At 40.8% G+C, this 20255-nt stretch overlaps 1 protein-coding gene across 7 annotated transcripts in view; it reads right to left on the bottom strand.

Annotated features, from left to right (window-relative positions):
* traf3 (TNF receptor-associated factor 3) overlaps positions 1 to 20255 on the bottom strand; it is a 99752-nt gene that overhangs the window by 27397 nt on the left and 52100 nt on the right. For 5 of the 7 annotated variants that reach the window (XM_069916467.1, XM_069916463.1, XM_069916464.1 and 2 more), the window contains 5 exons: positions 7811 to 8092; positions 6810 to 6861; positions 6615 to 6719; positions 4710 to 4874; positions 1020 to 1097 (listed from right to left, as the gene is read on the bottom strand). In XM_069916467.1, coding sequence (XP_069772568.1) covers positions 1020 to 1097; positions 4710 to 4874; positions 6615 to 6719; positions 6810 to 6861; positions 7811 to 8073 — 663 coding nt within the window. In that variant the 5' untranslated portion in view covers positions 8074 to 8092. Of the gene's footprint in view, positions 1 to 1019; positions 1098 to 4709; positions 4875 to 6614; positions 6720 to 6809; positions 6862 to 7810; positions 8093 to 11699; positions 11721 to 20255 lie in introns of those variants that run through there. The other 2 variants (XM_069916466.1, XM_069916468.1) reach the window with 2 other exon arrangements.

Genomic DNA, 20255 nt, shown 5'->3' with positions numbered 1-20255 from the left:
TTCTTCAATTCTCTGTTGAAACTACAGTAATACCATACGAAGATTTCATGGAGCCATGCAATATGAACAAAGGACAAAGAGTTCATTTGCCTTTCATTCAAGCAGCATGTTGCCTTTGTTGTCTTCTAGCCCTGAAATTCAGGCAGCTTGCTGACTTATCATGAAGGGTAGAAAGTTAATCACAGAACACACCCCCTCGGTCTGTCGCACACACCTCTACAGCTCACAACAGATATTTTCTACATGCAGCATCTTCCAAGCCCATGACACCTGCGACCAAGGACCACGGCTCAAGCCCCTTGGCAACACCATCTTGCAGAAACCCTTCCATCGGTCACACCTTATCCTGACTGCCAAATGCATTGCTGTTCATTTATCATCACCACATCCAAAGCTTGGAACTCTCTCCCCAATAACGTTTTGGGAGTACCTTCACCAGAAGCTCTCAGCAGTTCATGGCCATGGCTCATCACCACCACTGAGTCACAATGATACAGCACCGAAGTAGTCCCTCCAGCCCACTTGGTCTTAATCATTAAGCACCCACTTTTACACTAATCCTACCCTAATCCTACCCTAACCTATGCCATATCCCCATGTTTCCATCACCTCAGAACCCTAGCAATCATTCTGCATGCTAGGGGCTAATTAAATAAGCAATTCACAGGTTTGGGATATAGGAGGAAGCCAGAGCACTCAGTCACAGGAACAACAGGCAAGCTCTACAAAGATAGCACTGAAGGTCAACTACTTTCTGTGCCCCTTCACAGTCGAGGACATGTCTATTGTGCCAAAGAAAGATGTTAAAGGATGCAATGGGAGGGGAGGACCTCAATACAATTGCCATCACTCAAGAGGTAGTGCAGAACAAATGTGGATCTAAAGATAGAGAAATCCCCTGGTCCTGATGGAATGCATCCAGGGATCCTAAAACTATGGTGAGTAGAGGCATTTATAATCATCTATCAATGATTAAAACTTACTAAAGTTTTGATAAAAAATTTAAAATATCAACTTACCTCTCCTCTTAGAATAAAAGTATTACACTTATTAGGGCATAGGACTGGGAATGCAGGACAGTCAAAGTCTTCATGTTTCTAAGAGAAGAAAAAGTTAATTAGTTTATTTTCTAAATTCTACCAGCTAAAAATATATTGCTGAATCTGATTGTGTATCAATTATTAAATTAATTTCCATGTATTTAATAACCAGTCACATATTCTTACAACCATTTTTAAAAAGGTAGCTAATTTAACTTGGAAATTACCTGTTGTATTCCCAGAGCATTCTGAAGGTTTTGACTAGAAATGTTTAGTCTCAAGCACTGGTATTTTTAAAATAAAATGCATTGTGATTTTGAAAAATATGCAGAGGCGTAAATTTAAATGATTTTCAAGTCAGTTTCATTCCACACACCCACTTCCTCCCACTGAATATTAGTCTCACTCGATGCGTCAAACTCTTGGCCATGCAAATGGAGTTAGCATTTTAAAAAATAGAACATGGTACAGCTCTCTCTCACCAGCCATCCTCAACCCTTTATTTGTTTTGGTCCCCTTAGGACTCTGCCCAAATTTATGGGCCCCTTTCCCTGTGAAGCAGTTGTTCAGTTGGTTTATTCCATTCTTCTCTACTACCGATTACATTAAAAAAAATATAATTTTTATGATTTCAGTCCATGGCCCCCTTAAGAATTCTCTGGGTCCTGGGGATGGATGCTCTAATCAACAAAAAACCCTGTAGGCTATTTGAGATTATGAAAGTAAACTAGCACAACATATAAAAACAGATAGGGTTTTTTATAATGATATAACATGGATAAGGTTGACTGAAGTGAACGTAGGTTACATGGAAAATGAGAAAGGGGAATTAATGTTCGATAATATGGAAATGATCGAGGCCATTAACAGCTACTTTGTGTGCCCCTTCACAGTCGAAGACATGTCTATTGTGCCAAAGAAAGACGTTAAAGGATGCAATGGGAGGGGAGGACCTCAATACAATTGCCATCAGTCAAGAGGTAATGCAGAACAAACGTGGGTCTAAAGATAGAGAAATCCCCTGGTCCTGATGGAAACATATGGTGAGTAGAGGCATTTGTAATCATTTATCAAAATTCTCTGCATTCTGGGTAGGTCTCGGCAGATTGGAAGACAGCTAATGTTAAGACAATTTTTTTTAAAAAGGAATTTGGGCAAAGGTAACTGAAGGCCAGTTAGTTTAACATCCGTAGACAGAATAATGCTTGAAGCTATAATTAAGAAAGAAATAGCAGAAATGTTGTAATTGTGGTTGAGTCAGTTACAAAATAACATTCTCCAACTAGCCAATGTAGTTCTTCTGAGCACATCAGCTCTACCACCTAAAAGGTCAGGCACATGAAAATACCACAAGGCCATAAGACATAGGATCAGAAATAGGCTATTCAGCCCATCGAGTCTGCCCAGTCATTTAATTATGAGCTTACTCATTCTTCCTACTCAGCACCTACATGACCTTCACCCCATAACTTCGATGTTCTGGCTAATCAAGAACCTATCAATCTCTGCCATAAATACACCCAACAACTTGGCCTACACAACCACCTGTGGCAGCAAATTCCACATATTTATCACCCTCTAGCTAAAGAAATTCCTCCGCCTCTCTAAGTGGACACTGTTCAATCTTAAAGTTGGCCCTCTTGTCCCAGACTCTCCCACCATGGGAAGCAACCTTTCTATACCTACTCTGTTCATGCCTTTCAACATTCACAATGTTTCACTGTGATCCTTCCTCATTCTCCTAAATTCCAATGAGAACAGGCTAGCTTCATTTTGATTATATGTTCAACTCTGTGTGAAAGTATGAATACTATCACCAATGTATTTATTTGCATATATTTACATATAGTAGTAGTGATTGGCTGAGAGCTGTAGCCACGCCCACTGGCAGGTCATAAAGGGCTGATCCTAACCAGATCCAGGTCAGTCTGGTCTGGTCGACCTTGATATAATACACCCCATTCTTTTGCTAATAAAAGCTTTGGTTTGAGTCAAGAAGTCTTTGGGTCATTCGATGCACTGCACTGTGAAAAAAGCTCTTTTTTTTCCCTTTACAAGATGGCAGATGATGTACATCAGCAGAATTTAATTTTGGTTCATAGATCTTAAGTGAGCTCCTGGGCTCTTAATAGCTGAGCATAAAAATATCAATGTTCACATTTATACACTTGCTTTATCAGAAGTAAATTTCCAAAGCCATTTCTTAAGGTCACCAGGCTAACCACTAAAAGGGTTGTCCCCTTCTGACAGAGGCGCAAGAAATTGCTGAAGCTGGAATTTGGAGCAAAAACAAACTGCTGGATGAACCCAGCAGGTCAAGCAACATCTATGGAGGCAAATAGATAATCAAAGCTTTGGGTGAAGTTCCTGTATCAGAACCAGGTGTATGGAAGTGGGATAGAGGTATTAAGTGAGAGGTAGAACCAGATGAGGAGGGGATGACGCATGAATGGAGATAGGTGGGGGAGTAGGAAGGAGTGGGAGTGCTGAGACATAGGCTGAAAGTTTAAAGGTGGAACCATACAAAGGAAGAATGATGGGTAGATTGAACCTGGAGGGGGAGTGGATTGAAAAGGTGAGCTCATGGGAGAAGAAACCCAAGTAGATAGGAATGTGTGTGAGAGAATCAGATGGAGAAGGTAACATGTCTGGATAATGAACCAGAGGGCTGGAAAAGGTGAATAAATGGAGCGAAAGGCTCTGGGTGGGTTGGCAGGAGTAAGAAAGGAACATGGAGAGTGGATTTCCTGAAATTGGAAACTTCAGTGTTTCATTGGGGTGGCACTGTTAGCACAAAGCTGTTTTAGCACCGCCGACCTCGTTCGAATCTGGTGCTGTCTGCAAGGAGTTTGCACATTCTTCCCAGGTCTGCATGGATTTCTTCTGGGCAGTCTGCTTTTCTCCCACCCTTCAAAATGTATGGGGTTGTAGGTTAATTGGAATATTAGGGCAGCATGGGCTCGTGGGCCAGAAGGGCCTGTTATCGTGCTGTATGTCTAAATTTATTTATTTTTTAAATCCATGCACTCTAACCCAAACAGAATACAAGGTGCTGCTTTAATTTTCATTTGGCCTCATAGCAGCAGTGAAGGCGGCCAAGGACATACAGGCCAGTGTGGAAATGGGAAAGGGAGTTGAAATGACATGCCACTGAAGATGGCCAATGAAGAGTGCCACTGCTATCTTAAGCTTCCAGTTGCGAGCACTGAATGCAGTCGTCAAGGTTGGAGGAGGGGCATGTGAATGTATGCTTCACCTGGAAGGGCTGTTAAGGTCTCTTGGTGGGAGGGGGGCAAGAGGTGAAGGTGCAATTATTGCTCATTCTACAATTGTAAGGAAAAGTGTCAGGAAACAGGGAAGGTTGGGTAAGAAGGGCGAATCATCAAGAAATGTGGAGAGTGGTGTGAAGAAATGCAGGAAATACACATGATGGCCTTACTACTGTATTTGCAAAAAAAAACCATACATAATTAATTCAGCTAAAAGGTACACACATGAACACAAAATCATGATGTCAGTCATAAAAGTGTGTGGCCAAGCGATGAGATTATTGTCTATAATACAAAGCAATTTTTTTCCAGCATTATTCTAATTGTTCCAAAAACTTGCAGAGACTGCAATGAACACTGTTAACTGTAGATAGTTACATTTATTGGGGAGCACTTTTACCTTTAATTCTGCAATCGTAATTTTATTCTTGCAGTATTTACAGGCTTGTTCCCGATATGTACAGCTTGAATTTAAATGGTCAGCTAAATCTTTCCTTTGAACCTTTTCTGTACATCCCCTGCGTGCACATCGGACTTCTTGATAAGGACATTCAAGTAAGTGAGCCTGTAGAAGAAAAGAACAAATGAATAAGTTCTTGTAGTGAAGCATGAAAGTGTGGAGATGTAGTTATTACATTGTAGCTCAGGTAAAAACACAGAAATGCTGGAGGAACTCAGCAGTCCTGCTGCATCCAAAGGAGATAAAGGTATATAACAGACATTTCGGGACTGAGTAAAAAGCAGGCAGGTAGCTGAATTAAAAGCCTGGGAGGAAAGAAAGAAAGATCAGGAGGAGGACAGAGCAACGGACAAAACCTGATAATTGAATAGGACAGGAGAGGAAGGGTGAGAATTGATCGGGGAGGCGGTGGCACGGTGAATGCAGAGCTGCAGGATAGGAGACACAAGGCACTTTCAGGTAGACCAAACACGGAGGTTCTTCGCTCTTACAGCTAAAGGCATACCTTCTTGAGCGCGCTGTGGCTGGCTCCGAGGCGTAGATTCCAACCCTTCTCGGGGAAGGATAATTGGCGGAGCGCTGCACTCCGTCACCTGACCTGAATGTATAGCCGCTACAAGCGGCTGATTGGGGCAGGCTGATGATGCCGTCGGCCCGCGACCCATTTCCCCGCTCACCCTTCCCCCTCTTAGAGCGGAGGGCAGGAGCCGTAGGGGCAGCTGGAGCTGTCAGCGGGGCATGGTGGGGACCGTCAGGGGCAATAGGGCCTGCTCTCTGCGGCTCAAAACTCAGCAGAGCAATGACCATCTTCCCTAGCCATAATCCCCCACACAGCTGGAACTGTTCTGGGAACCACAGAGTGCTTACAACTGTGTGGAGAATTATGGGTAGGGAAGACGGCCATTTCTCTGCCACGTTTTTATGATCAATGGCGCTACAGCAGCAGTCGCCCTGCCTCCATCAGATTCAGAGGGCACTACGAGGTGCCTCTGGATATGAGTGGGACGCTGGAGCAGCATTTTAGGGGTGCTGTCTGAAAGATAAATTCTTAGTTTTCCATCTGCTCCTGTAGCCGGCCTCAAGGTGGAGGCCTGGCATGAAATGGCCTAGAGAGGAAAGGAGAGAGAGAGAGAGAGAGAGAGAGCACGTGAGAGCGAGCAAGAGAGAGAGAGAGGAAAGGAGAAATATCAATATATGGAGCGGGGGTGGGTGAACTAACGAAACTGAAGAAGTCGATGTTAATGACATACAAATGGAAGCTGCACAGACAGAATATGAGGTGTTGTTCGTCCAATTTGTGAGTGGTCTCAGTCTGGCAGTGCATGAGATTATGGACAGATGTTGGCATGGGAATGGGGTGGCAATTGAAATGGGTGGCCACTGGGAGATAATATTCAAGTATAGCATTTTCTTGATGGTGCTAACACAGTCTTGAAATTGGCATACTAGGAATACTTTCTTAATTTCTGCATAATATTCAAAATAGACTCCACTAACTGGTTATAATCTTAAAATCCAATCTTGTGATTTTTGTACATCTTTCAAAGCTTTCGATGGTGTGTTAAAAATATTTTTAAAGTCAAATCTAAAAGTGTTCAGCTTCCCAGCTTAAACGAAAACATACTATGGCCCAATTCTTATCTAAACATACATCAGAATAACCAACAGAAACTGCGGTAAACAGAAAATCTGCAGATGCTAGGGTCTAGTACAGTACACAGAAGTGCTGGAGAAACTCAGCAGGTCATGCAGCATCAACGGGCAGTTAACGTTTCAGGTCTGAGCCCTTCATCAGGAACGCAGATCGACAACTCGTGTTTCAGCTAATGTTATACCATGAATTACCTCAAGCTTTCCGAGAGGTAGCTGCTTTGTGCAGCCATTTATCTCATTCCTACAGTAGATTTGAAGTGCTAGAACCTCTTTTTTACAGCAGATGTCCTTAAAAACCTTTGAAAATAAAAATTACATTAATATTAATGCAGCATAAATATTACGTAAACTTAAGTTCAAAAACCATTAATGTACTCAATTGCTTACCTTATTCTCATATAAAGCCACGTTATCAAGTGGGCATATTGGTTTTGGACTCCTGGAAACATAAAACATGAAATAATGTAATCCCAATGAGTTAGATTCCAATAACAATGTGATATCTTGATTTCATAACTCTTTTGAAAAGACTAATTTCCCCATTGGTCTGTTATTCAAATTAATACCAGACACATCCATTTCTAGTTTCAAAACTTCCTCTCACACACATTGAGAATTACTTGGTAAAAATTCTACAGATTCATTCCTAATGCCACAACCTCTAGACTCCAGAGTTCATTAATCTCTAGTGTCCAGCCCACTATCTATATTGAACATCATTGCTGTAAACAATTTAGTTCACATTGGGTCACCATTCAAATAAACATGACCACAAAATTATTCTACAAGAAAAACAGCTTAGAGTCAAATTACACTACTGTAAGACTTACAAATTTGCATTTATCAAGAAAAGATAGAAGTACAGTAGTTGCCTCTTCTACTGGCTACTGCCCCATAGTTTAACTTAGTTTTAGGGTAATAATACATGGCATTCTGAATTTTTGTACTCAATGCCACAGCTGGTGAAGGCAAGCATGCCATACATCTACCTCACCATGTCTATCTATATTGCTACTTTCAGGGAACTATCTACTTATACTCCTAAGTCTCTCTGTTTAACTCCCCAGGAACCTGCTATTCACCATCGATGTCCTAGCTTGGGCTAACTTCCTAAAATGCATCACTTTGTACCTATCTGAATTAAATTCCATCTACCATTCTCTTGCCCACTTTCCCAATTGATGTTGACCCTGTTGTAATGTTAGACAATTTGTTTGGAAAGTCCTAAACACCTTGAGTGGTAGCAAAATACAACAGAATATGTTAGACACAACACTCAGATGTGAATGTGTAAAACAAATGAAAATTATCACATCAGCAGACAGACCAGTACAGTTCAATTTAGTAAAAATTATACATTAGAATTTCTTATTAAGAACTGAACTTACCCAAGAATTTTTTGTATACAGCTTCCACAGAATCTGTGGCCACACTCAGTTTGCTTGGGATTGCAGAGTGGAAGGTGGCAATGTTCACATTTGTATTTGTTTTCCACAGTCAGTACAAATCTCTCCTTGAAGCCCCCATCTTCTGGTTCGATGCTTAGAGATGACAGTCTGCTGTCTGGAACGTGATTCACATTTGCCTGCTGCACTAAGGATTCCAGGGAAAGCAGAGGTGCCAGTGACTCTATGTTTCTTGCTGCTGCCATGGCCTATGGCCACCCAAAACTGTAAAGAAGCAGCTTTTAGTTACCAATCAATCATAGGTCAGTCTTCTAATGTACTTAATAAATTAACTTTACACCTTAACTACCTCCTTACACTTCCTGGAGTCGCTTTCAACTCCAAGTTAAGTGCTTAAAAGAAAATCTGATCTTATTTTGGGACTCTGCCATCCCGAATGATTGATCAAAGTAAAATCCAACAAGAACACAAGAAAAATACAAGTAGCAGTCCACTTGGCTTCTTAAGCTTATCCCCCTCCTCCTGCCATTTCAATATGCTGATCCACTCCATGTCTCATCACTTTTACATGGTGCTCAATTTCTTGACTTTACAAATGTGCATATTTAAAAACTCCAGTGACCCAGTCTCCAGGACTCTGCAGGGTAAAAGAAATTCCAGACTCACTAGTTCTGCAAAAAGAAATTCCTGTGCCCCATAGCTTTAAATGAATATCCCTTCATCGTAGCTTTGTCCCATTTTTCAAGACTCTCCAATTACGAGGAACATCTCAACATCTACTTTAGAACAATGACAGTAAGATTATTCCGCATTTTTCTCAATTCCAAAAGAAAATAGATCTACACTTTCATTCCCAGTAATTAACTGACTGCCTCCAATGTTAATAAATTGTTAATACATTGTTACGAACGCTCCCCAGCAGCAATTAAAAGACGCATAAATGAATGGGTTAAGTTTAACACAAAATTTATTAACAAACTAACAATAATAGAATTAACCCGTTAAACGTAGTACCCAAACACCAGCCTTAATGGCAACTCTAGACAAACAACAGATCATTCTATGTGGGGAAAAAAAATCCCAGACCATTACAGTCCAAGCTCAAATGCCCAAAAAAATCACTAAGAATTCTCCAAAACAAAACCCCCAAGTCAGTCACGTCAAATCAGTCAGTTAAAGAGGGATCAGCGCATGGATCTGGTCTTCAGGTTTAGGATTATTTGTTTCCTTGTCCACTGGTCTTTTAGATTGAGTCTGTATCCAGATGATCGTGGTCCCTATAAACTCATAACTATGTCAGGGGAACACGAGACTGGCTTGAGTTTCAAATGTGGCAACAATCACGTTTATTTCCTTCACCCGGGAATTTTCACAGCGACCTCCTAGTCACTCCACGAGGTTCACTCCTCTGAAGCCCTCGTTAGGTTTTCTGTCACGCAAGTCCTCTCCTTTGGACACCCTGGCTTGAGTGGTCATGTGACTCCTGTCACACGAAGTCCCTCTCCTGTCACACGAAGTCCCTCTCTTGAACTGGTCGGTCCCACACGCACTCTGGGTATCAAAGTTCCCCAAACTGCTGTCAGGACAACAGTGCTGGCTCCCGTAGATAAGGTAGCTCAGTCTTCCTTTTCCCACTGAAACACACCAATATACAGCCCAAAAAGGCAGTGCTAGCACCCGTGAACTCATCAACTCAGCAGCTGTGGCTTGCTGAAACTGCTGGGTGAGCACACACAGTCAGACTGACTGTCTGATGCCTGCAGTCCAATCCACCGACTAACCTCTTCAAAACCAGTGTGCTGGGGTTTTTAAACGCCCAGCGCATGCTTCCAGCTCTCCCCATTGGTGGAGAGAGGTTAACAGCCATAGGCTCACTCTTCTGCGAGCCCATGAACTTCCAGCACGTGATTCCCGTGATTTGACAGCTGTCAAAGTTCTTTAGCGGTAGTCCAACGCTACTACAGTTCCTTACAGTTGTCGAATCCCCTGCAGTTAGTTCAGACCTGTCCTCAGTCAAAAATAAAATTGTCCAAGGTCCATAACACTTCCCACCAACAAAGAAAATTTTGGTCTGAGGGAAAAAAATTTAACAGTTAACTATAATACAAGGCAAGTACAATTTTCCATTATAAACACACACAAGAATTTCTTCATTTTCAAAATTTAGCAACGTGACAGACAGTCAGCAATTGCTTTATTCCTCCTTTTAATATGGGTTATCATTAAGTAATTTTCCTCTAATATCAAACTCCACTTCAGTAACCGTCTGTTCTTATTCTTCATTCTACATAGAAAAACTATAGGATTGTGATCCATATTATACAATGATTGGTCATAGAAATGGAGACATTGAAATGTTGTAAATCCAACACAAGAGCCAACAGTTCTTTTTCAACTGTTGAGTAGTTCTTCTGGTGTTCACTAGACTTCTTTGAAATGTATGCCACAGGATGGTCAATCTCGTCACATTCCTTCTTCTGCAGCAACATGGCACCCATGGCTTGATCGCTGGTGTCCACAGCTAGAGAAAAAGGTTTCCCCAAGTCCGGGGACTTAAGTATGGGATGGAAGCATAAGATCGGTTTTAATTTTATGAATGCCTCTTGGCAATACTCCAACCAAATCAATTTCTCTCCTTTCCTTAACAATTTCGGGAGAGGGAGAGCAATATCTGTGAAATTTTTACAAATTTTTCGATAATAGCCAATCATTCCTAAAAAAATCTTTGTAGGTTTTTCCTATTAATTGGGTGAGGGAACTTAGAAATGTTTGCGACTTTTTCCTCCACTGGCGCCAATTGTCCCTGTTCGACGACATAACTCATATACATGACAGTCGCATGCCCAAACTTGCTCTTGCTCAAATTGTCAGTAAGATTAGTTTTTGACAAACGAGTAAATAATTCCTTCAATTCCACCATATGCTCCTTTCAGGTGTGAGTCCCTATAATCAAATTATTCAGGTAAGCACCCGTGCACCTCAATCCCTGAATTACCAAATTCATCATTCTCTGGAAAGTTCCTGGAGCATTATTTTCCCAAAGGCATAACATTATATTTATACAGCCTGGGTGGGGTTATTGCAAATGCTGAAATTTCTCTGCCTCTTTCTGTTAACAGTACATAGCAATACTCCTTTAGCAAATCTGTCAGTCACAAATTCAGCTCCTCCCACTTTGTCAACACAATCATCAATTCTAGGAATCGGCTAGGCATCTTTTTGTGTCACTACATTAACCTTTCTGTAATCATTACAAAATCTGCCTTAGGTACCAACACGCACATTGAACTCCAATCTGAAGTTGACTTATGGATGATTTCATTCTTTAGCATATAATCAAGTTCGTGATTCATTAACCTACTCTTCTCCAGGTTCATCTGATAAGGATGTTGCTTAATAGGCTTTGTATCACCTATGTCCACATCATGGCAACTATGGAGGTTCGTTGGGGTATATCTGGAAACAAATCTTAAATTCTAGAAGCTACTGTTTTATTTCTTACCTTTCTACAATTTCAAGATGAGCCAATTTCATTTCCAGGTCCTGTAAAACCAGAGAATTGTCCATTCTTGGATTTATCATTTTCTGTATCCCATGATTTTCCTTGAAACTAAGTCTATTTGCTCCCTCCTGGTTAATCAACAACAGTGAGGGTTTCGTCCCATTAGGAGACATCAGCTTGAAATATGACTCAATCAAATTTACATGGCAGACTTGATTCTCCTGTCTGCGATCAGGTGTTTTAATTACATATATAACCTCACTAATTTTAGACTGAACCTCATATGGTCCAGAAAACCTAGCCAAAAGGGGGATTCATTTGGGTATGGAGCAGTACTAACACCTCGTCACCAGGCTTGAAATTCCTTACCTTTGCCTTACGATCATACCAGACTTTCATTCTCTGTTGAGCGGTTTTCAGATTTTCCTTTGCCATTTCACAGACTTTCTGTAATTGTTCTTTAAATTTGGAGACATAATCCAATAAGTTCAACTGTATATCCTGATTAGTCCATAGGTCTTTTAGTAACATTAGTGGACTTTTCACCTCATGTCCAAAAACTAGCTCAAATAGACTAAAGCCAAGTGATTCCTGGACTGATTCTTTTACGGCAAATAAAAGTAAGTGAACTCCTTCATCCCAATCTTTATCATGTTCAAAGCATTAAGTTCTCATCATATTCTTTCAGGTTGAATGCAACCTTTCTAATGCTTCCTGACGACATGATCTGTTTAACCCTCAACCGAAATTGGCCTGACATGAAATTGCTCCCCTGGTCTGACTGTATCTACCTGGTGGGCCCACTGGATTGAAAAAAAACCTTAAAGCTTTTGCCACCAACTTGGCTTTAATATTCCTCAGAGGAATGGCCTCTGGAAACCTCGTACCAGCACATATAATTGTCAGGGAGTATTGATTTCCACCTTTGTTCTAGGTAATGGGCCTCAGACAGTCCACAATTATTTTGGAAGATGGTTCACTAAAAGCTGGGATTGGCTGTAAGGGTGCACTGGGGGACCCTGGTTGGGTTTACCAACCATCTGAGAAATGTGACAGACCCTATAAAAATATGCAACATTTTTCCTTTCAGTCGGCCAATAAAATTGTTTGGTGATTTTATTGACAGTTTTATTTACCCCAAGATGTCCTCCAAAAGGGGTGCTAGGAGCTAAAGTCATGATTTCATTTCTGAAAGCTCTATGTACCACGACCTGCTGCACCACTGCCCCATCTTCACAGCAGGAATATCAGATGACCTCCATTTTCTCCTGAGCTCGCCATCCCTAACATAGTATCCTACCGACACCTTTTTTCAGTTCTTCTTTGGAGAGGGCCTTCTCCCTTACCTTCGCAAGATCTGGATCCTCCTTTCGTTGTATGAAGACTTCTTGTCTGGACAATGATGGTTCCAGACCCTTCATGCTACTATCAGGAATGGGATTAGCTAATGACTATTTCTCAGTTTGAACCAGGTCACCTTTACTCGAAACTGGTTCTAAACCACTACCAATTTGGTTTTAGTCCAAATTCTTTTCCACCACCTTACCTAGGTTCAATATCTTCCTAGACATCGCCCTAGTTATCACACAGGCGGGGTAAATAGCCAAGTCCTTATCAGATAGCTCATTTACTGGCTTAGCTTGCAATTGTACTGAAGGAACAACCTTTCCTTCCACCAAGTCATTCCCCAGTAATAGTGAAACTCCATCCACTGGAGTTGCCCTAACCCCTATGATAACTGGTCCATTGACTAAGTCCTATCTTAGCACTATTGGGTGTAAAGGAATAGATTCCACATCACTCCCAATACCTCGAATTAAATTGATTTCCCATGTCAGTTTCCTTACTGAAACCTAAGATGCTATCTAGTGACTGAGCCGTGGCCATATCCCTTAAGATCTTCATAGGCACTGGCTTTGACCCTTCTCAGATTGACACTGAACCTTTGGTCACAAATGGTCTAAAAATGTTCTTAACGTCATCTATTAGTTTGGATTTTCCCTGGTCAGTAGATCTCCTTTCACTCTGAATGCAAGCATTTGGGGCTATGTCCTTTTCCTTCTTTCTCTTCAACACAGGGCAACTGGCAATCACATGACCAATCTTTTTGTCACAGAGGATCCAAAGATCTCTCTTTGATCGCCTTCCCTTCATCTTTGGGTCTACTCCTATTCTCATGTTTACTTGCTGCCTTGTTTGGACTAATCCCTCTGACTTTTGGGAAAAGTTCTACTGGACGTCCACTTAAACCCATGATTTAAGTCAGATTCATCTGCTATCTTAGCAGCGTCCTGCCAAGTTGTGGTCTCTTTTTCATCGAGATATGCTTTGATGCCATCGGGGACACATGTCTTAATTTCTTCCATTATTATTAATTCTCTTAACCAATCATAATCATTATTTATGTTTCTAGAAGCACACCACCGGCCAAAGTACACAACCTACTCATATGCAAAGTCATGATTTGGTTGGGGTCTTCCTTTAGTTCCTAAACCTTTGTCAGTAGGCCTCAGGAACTAATTCATAAGTCATAAGTCTTAAGGATGGTCTCTTTCACCACGTCATAATCTGCATCTTGTGCAATTGTCAGGGCAGAGTCAGCCTGTTGAGCTTTTCCCCTAATCACACTTTGCAGCATAAGGGACAACTGACTTTTTGGCCAGTTCAAATTTACAGCTACCGTTTCAAAATGTTGGAAATATTCCGGCACTAATCTAATCTCTTGGCTAGCTAGAAACCCTCCACCAAAACCTGGAGATGGAATCCATGGCGTTCTTTCTCTGCTTTCCTTCTCCATTCTAAGCTTCTCTAACTCATGTTGCCTTGTTCTCTTCTCTGCTTCCATTTTTAATTTCTTAACTTCTATTTCCGCATCCAATCTTTTCACTTCCAACTGTATTTTCTCGGAGATTAGACTCTCAGGAAAATGTTTCAAATTGTCCATCAGCTATATAATGCTTGGCAATCTTTATCCCAATTTCCACCTTTTCAGTGATGGTTTTACTGAAGTAATTCCTAATTTTTGGGCAATAGCCACCAATTTGTGCTTTCTAGTGCTCCACAACTCTTTACGCAACATATAACCATATAACCGTTTACAGCACGGAAATAGGCCATGTCGGCCCTTCAAGTCCGTACCGGTTCACTTGAACAATTCCAAACAGTTGGTCCTTCAGAACCTCATGTTTTTATGCTGAGGTAAAAAAACAGATTCTTAGAATTGAACAAGTTTAGAAAGATCCCTTGCAGGCAATTTACCACATACCATGGAGGACTGGTTGTTTCGGTCTGGTGCTGCGCACCGGAAGAAGATGCCGACTTTATCCACAGATACCGCGCTTACTTGTACCCACCCATTCACCCGCACCAAAAGTTGATGAATCTTCAACTCATGGGTATGTCTGTATTTATAGAGTGACTCTATAAATTTCTGCACATCCATTGCTGCTGCTTTTTGCACACACACAAACCTCTTCATGAGCTTGCAGAAGGAATTTAGCCGATCAATCGGAATTTAGTCGATCACTAAGTTCCAAATTCTGTGCTCTTTCTATAGCATATACACAAATAAGATGCCAAACTTGGTTACTATCAGATGATCCCCCAATTTATGTTACACTCCCCAGCAGCAACTGAGAGACACATAAATGAATGGGTTAAGTTTAACACAAAATTTATTTACAAACTAACAATAATAGAATTAACCTGATAAACGCAACACCCAAACACCAGCCTTAATGGAAACTCTAGACAAACAACAGATTATTATATGGTGTATATTGGGGGGGGGGGGGAACCCAGATCATTACAGTCCAAGCTCAAATGCCCCCAAAAATCAAATAAAATTCCCAAAACTAAACCCCCAAATATGTCACGTCAAGTCAGTCAGTCAGTCAAGAAGGAACAGCTCACAGAATTATTTGTTTCCTTGCCCACTGGTCTTTGAGTCTGTATCCAGATGACCATGGTCCCTATAGACTTTCAACCCTGTCAGGGGAACATGAGACAGACTCACGCTTGAGTTTCGAATGTGGCAACAACCACCTTTACTTCCTTCACCCGGGAATTTTCACAGCGACCTCCTAGTCACTCCACGAGGTTCATACCTCCAAGGCCCTCATTAAGGATACCAAGTTACCTTCTGTCACACGAGTCTTTCAGAGCCCTCTTTAGGGTTAACAAGTGGCCTTCTGTTACACAAGTCCTCTCCTTTGAACACCCTGGCTTGAATGGTCCCGTGACTCCTGTCACACAAAGTCCTCCTCTTGTAAGGGGACAGGAGAAGCACTGATCAGTCCCACACACATTCTGGGTATCAGAGTTCCACAAACTGCTGTCGGAACAACAGTGCTAGCACCCACGGAAAAAGTAGCTCAGTCATCTTTTTCCTACTGAAACTACCGGGTGAACACACCAACATACAGATCCAGAAGGCAGTGCTATCACCCATGAACTCAGCAGCGTGTGGCTTGCTGAAACTGCCGGGTGAGCACGCACAATAAGTCCGACTGTCTGGTGCCTGCAGTCCAATCCACTGACTAACCTCTTCAAAACCGGTGTACTGGGGCTTTTTAAGCATGCTTCCAGTTCTCCCCATTGGTGGAGAGAGGTTACCAGCCTCAGGCTCGCTCTCCTGTGAGCCCATGGACTTCCAGGGCGTGGTTCCCGTGCTTTGACAGCTGTCAAAGTTCTTTAGTGGTAGCCCAGCGCTACTACAGCTCCTAACAGCTGTCAAATCTCCCGCAGTAGGCTCAGTCCTGTCCTCAGTCAAAAATAAAATTGTCCAAGGTCCATAACAATATCCTTTCTTCAATAAGGGGACCAAAACCATGTCCAGTACTCCAGATGCAGCCTCATATATGTACGTCCTGTGCAATTGTAACAATACTTGCATTTTTAAATTTCAGCTCCCTACTTACAAAGGCCAATATATTATTGTCCCATCGACTTGCTATTTTTGCATGCTAACTTACAAGAACACTCAAATCCTGTTGTACTCATTTCTAATATCCCCATTTAGACAATCTTTTTGATTCTGTCAATGGAAGTCCATGATCTCACACTTTACTACATCAATCACCATTTTCCAAGTTTTCAACCATTCAGCAAAGCTACCAGGGCCCTTTTGCACAGTCCACACATCCTCCCCACAATATGCTCTACCATCTATTTTCATTTTATCAGTAAACATCAATACCTACTGCTCTGTACCCTCTGCCATTAATAAGGATAATCGACTGAGCATCAAGAAATTGGGCAGCATGGTTTTAAATGGATGGAATTAGCTTCTACCATGTTGTAAATAAAAAGAACGGATTCTTGGGGCACTCTAGTAGTTGCATCCATCCAGCCTAATAACTCTTATTCGCAATTCAAGGAGGAAACCTAACTGATCCATTCAACCTGCATTCAGGTACCACTGGACCTGTTGCTTCTCCAGAGTAATGACAAGACACAATGCAACCTCTAGGAAGTTGCATAGAAATATTGATAATGTTGGGGAGAAAGGCAGAGCATAAGAAGCTTTTTAACCCTAAACAATTCAGAGTGGCAGTAAAATACACAGAAGGCGCGAGATACAATTCTCAGATCCAAAGTGGCCATTAATTAAAAATTAATACCACATCATGAGGAGACACAGCATATGACAGCACCAATGAAAACTGATTTCATTTCACACAAATAAAAAAAAGTTTCCTTTTTACAGAACATTAAAAATATTAGAGTAGCTGACTCAAAGATGGAGAATTAGGTATTTTTCATACGACAGCTTGTCAGTCATAATATGAAGCTTTATAGTCTAATTACTGGCAGAAAATAGGTCTCTTCAAAATGAAACACTGAAAATAGACACGGGAGGGCCAATACACATGATCTAATTTCTACTGAAAACAAGATTCTACATTCATTTAATTAAAAGTGCCTCTTAAACGTTAAAGAAAATTGCTGCCATTTTAAAGCTCTGGGTTTCATACGACAAGCAATTGTGATCAGTTTAACACTACAGGACAGCAAAGCACATTTTCTTTAATTTGATTCAGACTGCATTCAAATTTAGGTCCAAAGGATGAACAGAGAGCCTGCTTCTGTTACATCACTGATCCAACTTGAAAACTTGACTCATTAAAAATATACACTTCAATCTACATACCTCTTTTCAGATTTCAAGAGATGTGACATCTAAGCACCTTAAAGAGTTCATCCAAGTGAAATCAATTGGTAAATAGTTTATTTTATTCCTGTTTATTGAATCAATTAGAAATAATTATGTAAATTTGTAATTATTCAAACCCTGATGATCACCTTTTATTTTTCTAGTACAGTGTTTATCTTTACTAGATACCAGTAGAATCTGTATTTTGCTCTCAGCATCTTTGAACTAAGTGAAAATGTCTGACCCAGAACACTGAACCACATCCAAACCCACAAAACCGACTGTCTCATTGTGAAAATCAGAAGGCATCAAACCAAAGTTAAATTCCAGGATTCAAAGGGATGCAAGAGGAAAGTCCCACATCTCAAAATAAAACACGCAGCTGCAGAACATATTTACCTTGCATTCCTGTCACACTAACTTTTTTTTAAAAAAGCACTATTCATGGACATCATACACATATCAATTAAGTGTACATCAGAGTTATATAGAGTGAAATTAGAGAGATACAAATAATAATGGCAACTTTCCTATTTCTGGATTCCTAGTGACATTAATTAGTTTTATTTATATCCCTTGCTTTTCACATTTTGTCAGTCTAGTGAGAATGATTGACCACAGCCCTAACATGTTGCACAAATGTATCCAAGCAAATGCACAAACCTCTTCCAGTTACTTACTTTCAGATTCTGCTCAATGTAGTACTTACATTGGCGACTGTTCGACATCATTTATCCATCAGTTCCGTTAATGAAACAGGAAATTCAACTATCTTATTAAGAGGAACTCTTGACAAGTGATGTTCTGACCATCTTAAATGCTTGATCAAGTATTCTATTCCTCTCCTTCCTTTCATCTTTGCAAGGCCAAAGTCTTGCTACATTCGTACAGGGTAATATATATCTATCTCCTTTCCAGCAGAATCAACCATGCAGAAAAGTCAACATTCTTGGATGTCCCCAAAGATTACTTTGTTTAGAATATCATTATTCTTTCTGGGAACAGAAATCAAAAATTCTAGGACTGAATACTTAAATTAGCTATTGACAACAGGGTTATCTCCATTTATGGAGGAGTCAAGGGGAGGAGAGAGGATCGAGAGGGGTATTACAAAAATGGTATGCTTCCACTTTGATCATTCATTACTGTGGCCACCACATTCAATTGACGTTAGCAAAAACAATGCCCTTGATATGAGGTAGCATTTTCCAAATTGCATGACTTAATTGTATGATTAATGATGGAATTGGGCAAACACAAGTCACACAGTCCCTCAGGAGAATAAAAAGGAAGAGACGGAGTGAAAAAAAAAACAAATGGAGACACAAAAAACGATCCTTATTGTTAACTCTAACACAAGTGAGTCACTGAGAGAATGGCCCCTCCAGAAATCAGAACAAGGTAATTGGTTGGGGGGGGGGGGGTGGAATGCAACTGTTGATGGACTCCTATTTGGAGCTGGAGTGACAAATTGTTCCATATCCAGTGCAGTAATTCATACCACTCCACAGAGATATGAACATATTATCTACATTGGCACTCGGGTGCTGCAGTGAGGGAAGATTGCACTGTCCAAGGTGCCAACAATAGTATTGTTGGGCAAGAGATCACACTGAGGCAAATTGACTACCATTTTTTAATACAAGGTAGAAACTTAATTCCAAAATAGTATAGAAATTGTTTGAACAGTTACAACACTGACATCTACCCTGCAATGTGAAAGTTTATCCAGTTATGACATGCTCACAAAAAGCTGAACAGATCCAATCTGATTAATTACTTCTCCAGCCATCTACCACCAATCAAGTGAGTGGAGCCATATTTCATATAAATGAAAAGTGCTTTGGATGTGAATCATCAATGTTTATATCAACCCCAGGACATCGCAGCAGGAGTTCAGTGAGTGCCTTGTCCAACTGTCTTCCTTGCTTCACCATTGCATCTCTCCTATCACAAGGTCAGGAGAGAGAGGAAGGGGAGGGTTGGGGAGAGGAACTCAGAGCTGTTGCCCAACCATCACAACTACAGAACTCAGCAAAGTGGCCAGTGGAAGCCTGCATGCAGAAAAACCTAGCTGATATTCAATTACTGGCTGATAAGTAGCAAAAAAAGTTTGCACCACAAGCACATCTCCAAAAAGAGGTGTTCTAACCACCAATTCCTAAAATCACTGGCATTACCATCACTTAGACCAACATCATGACCAGCATTGTGGGGGAAAATATTATTGATAACAAATTTAAATACAGTTATCCTGCAGAAATTGAACTAACCTAGCACATCTATTATTATTATTATTATTATCATTATTATTATTACATGTGAACGTCAGGAGTTTCTGATAAACAGCACAATTAGGAACAAAAAAAGGTATTGCTCCTGTAACTTCATTCCAACAGAAAGTTTTGGAGGTGAGGTTCAATATTGCGCAGATGAAAATTAAAATATGTTTGAGCATTATTGCATGGTCTATGTAGAAATTGGTTCAGATAGAGACACTTTAATTAGGATCACAGCTACACGCCATCATGAAGTGTGCATAGATGAAGATTACTTTTTTTTATACATACAGCCAAATTGAGGAGGATGTTCAACAGTTTCTCTCAAATGTTGGAGCTGAAGGCTTTTGCGAGGTCAATAAAGGCCATGTGTAGTAGCTGGTCCTGTTTTGTGCATTTTCCTTGGAGTTGTCACGTAGGGAAGGTCGTATTCACTGTGTTTTAAGAGCAGAGGAACCCATATTGATTTTATCACTCAGTTGGACCTCAACC

This window comes from Narcine bancroftii, chromosome 2, assembly GCF_036971445.1.
Source record: "Narcine bancroftii isolate sNarBan1 chromosome 2, sNarBan1.hap1, whole genome shotgun sequence".
In the NCBI taxonomy this organism is placed as follows: domain Eukaryota; kingdom Metazoa; phylum Chordata; class Chondrichthyes; order Torpediniformes; family Narcinidae; genus Narcine; species Narcine bancroftii.
This window is presented reverse-complemented; position numbering and strand designations above follow the sequence as displayed.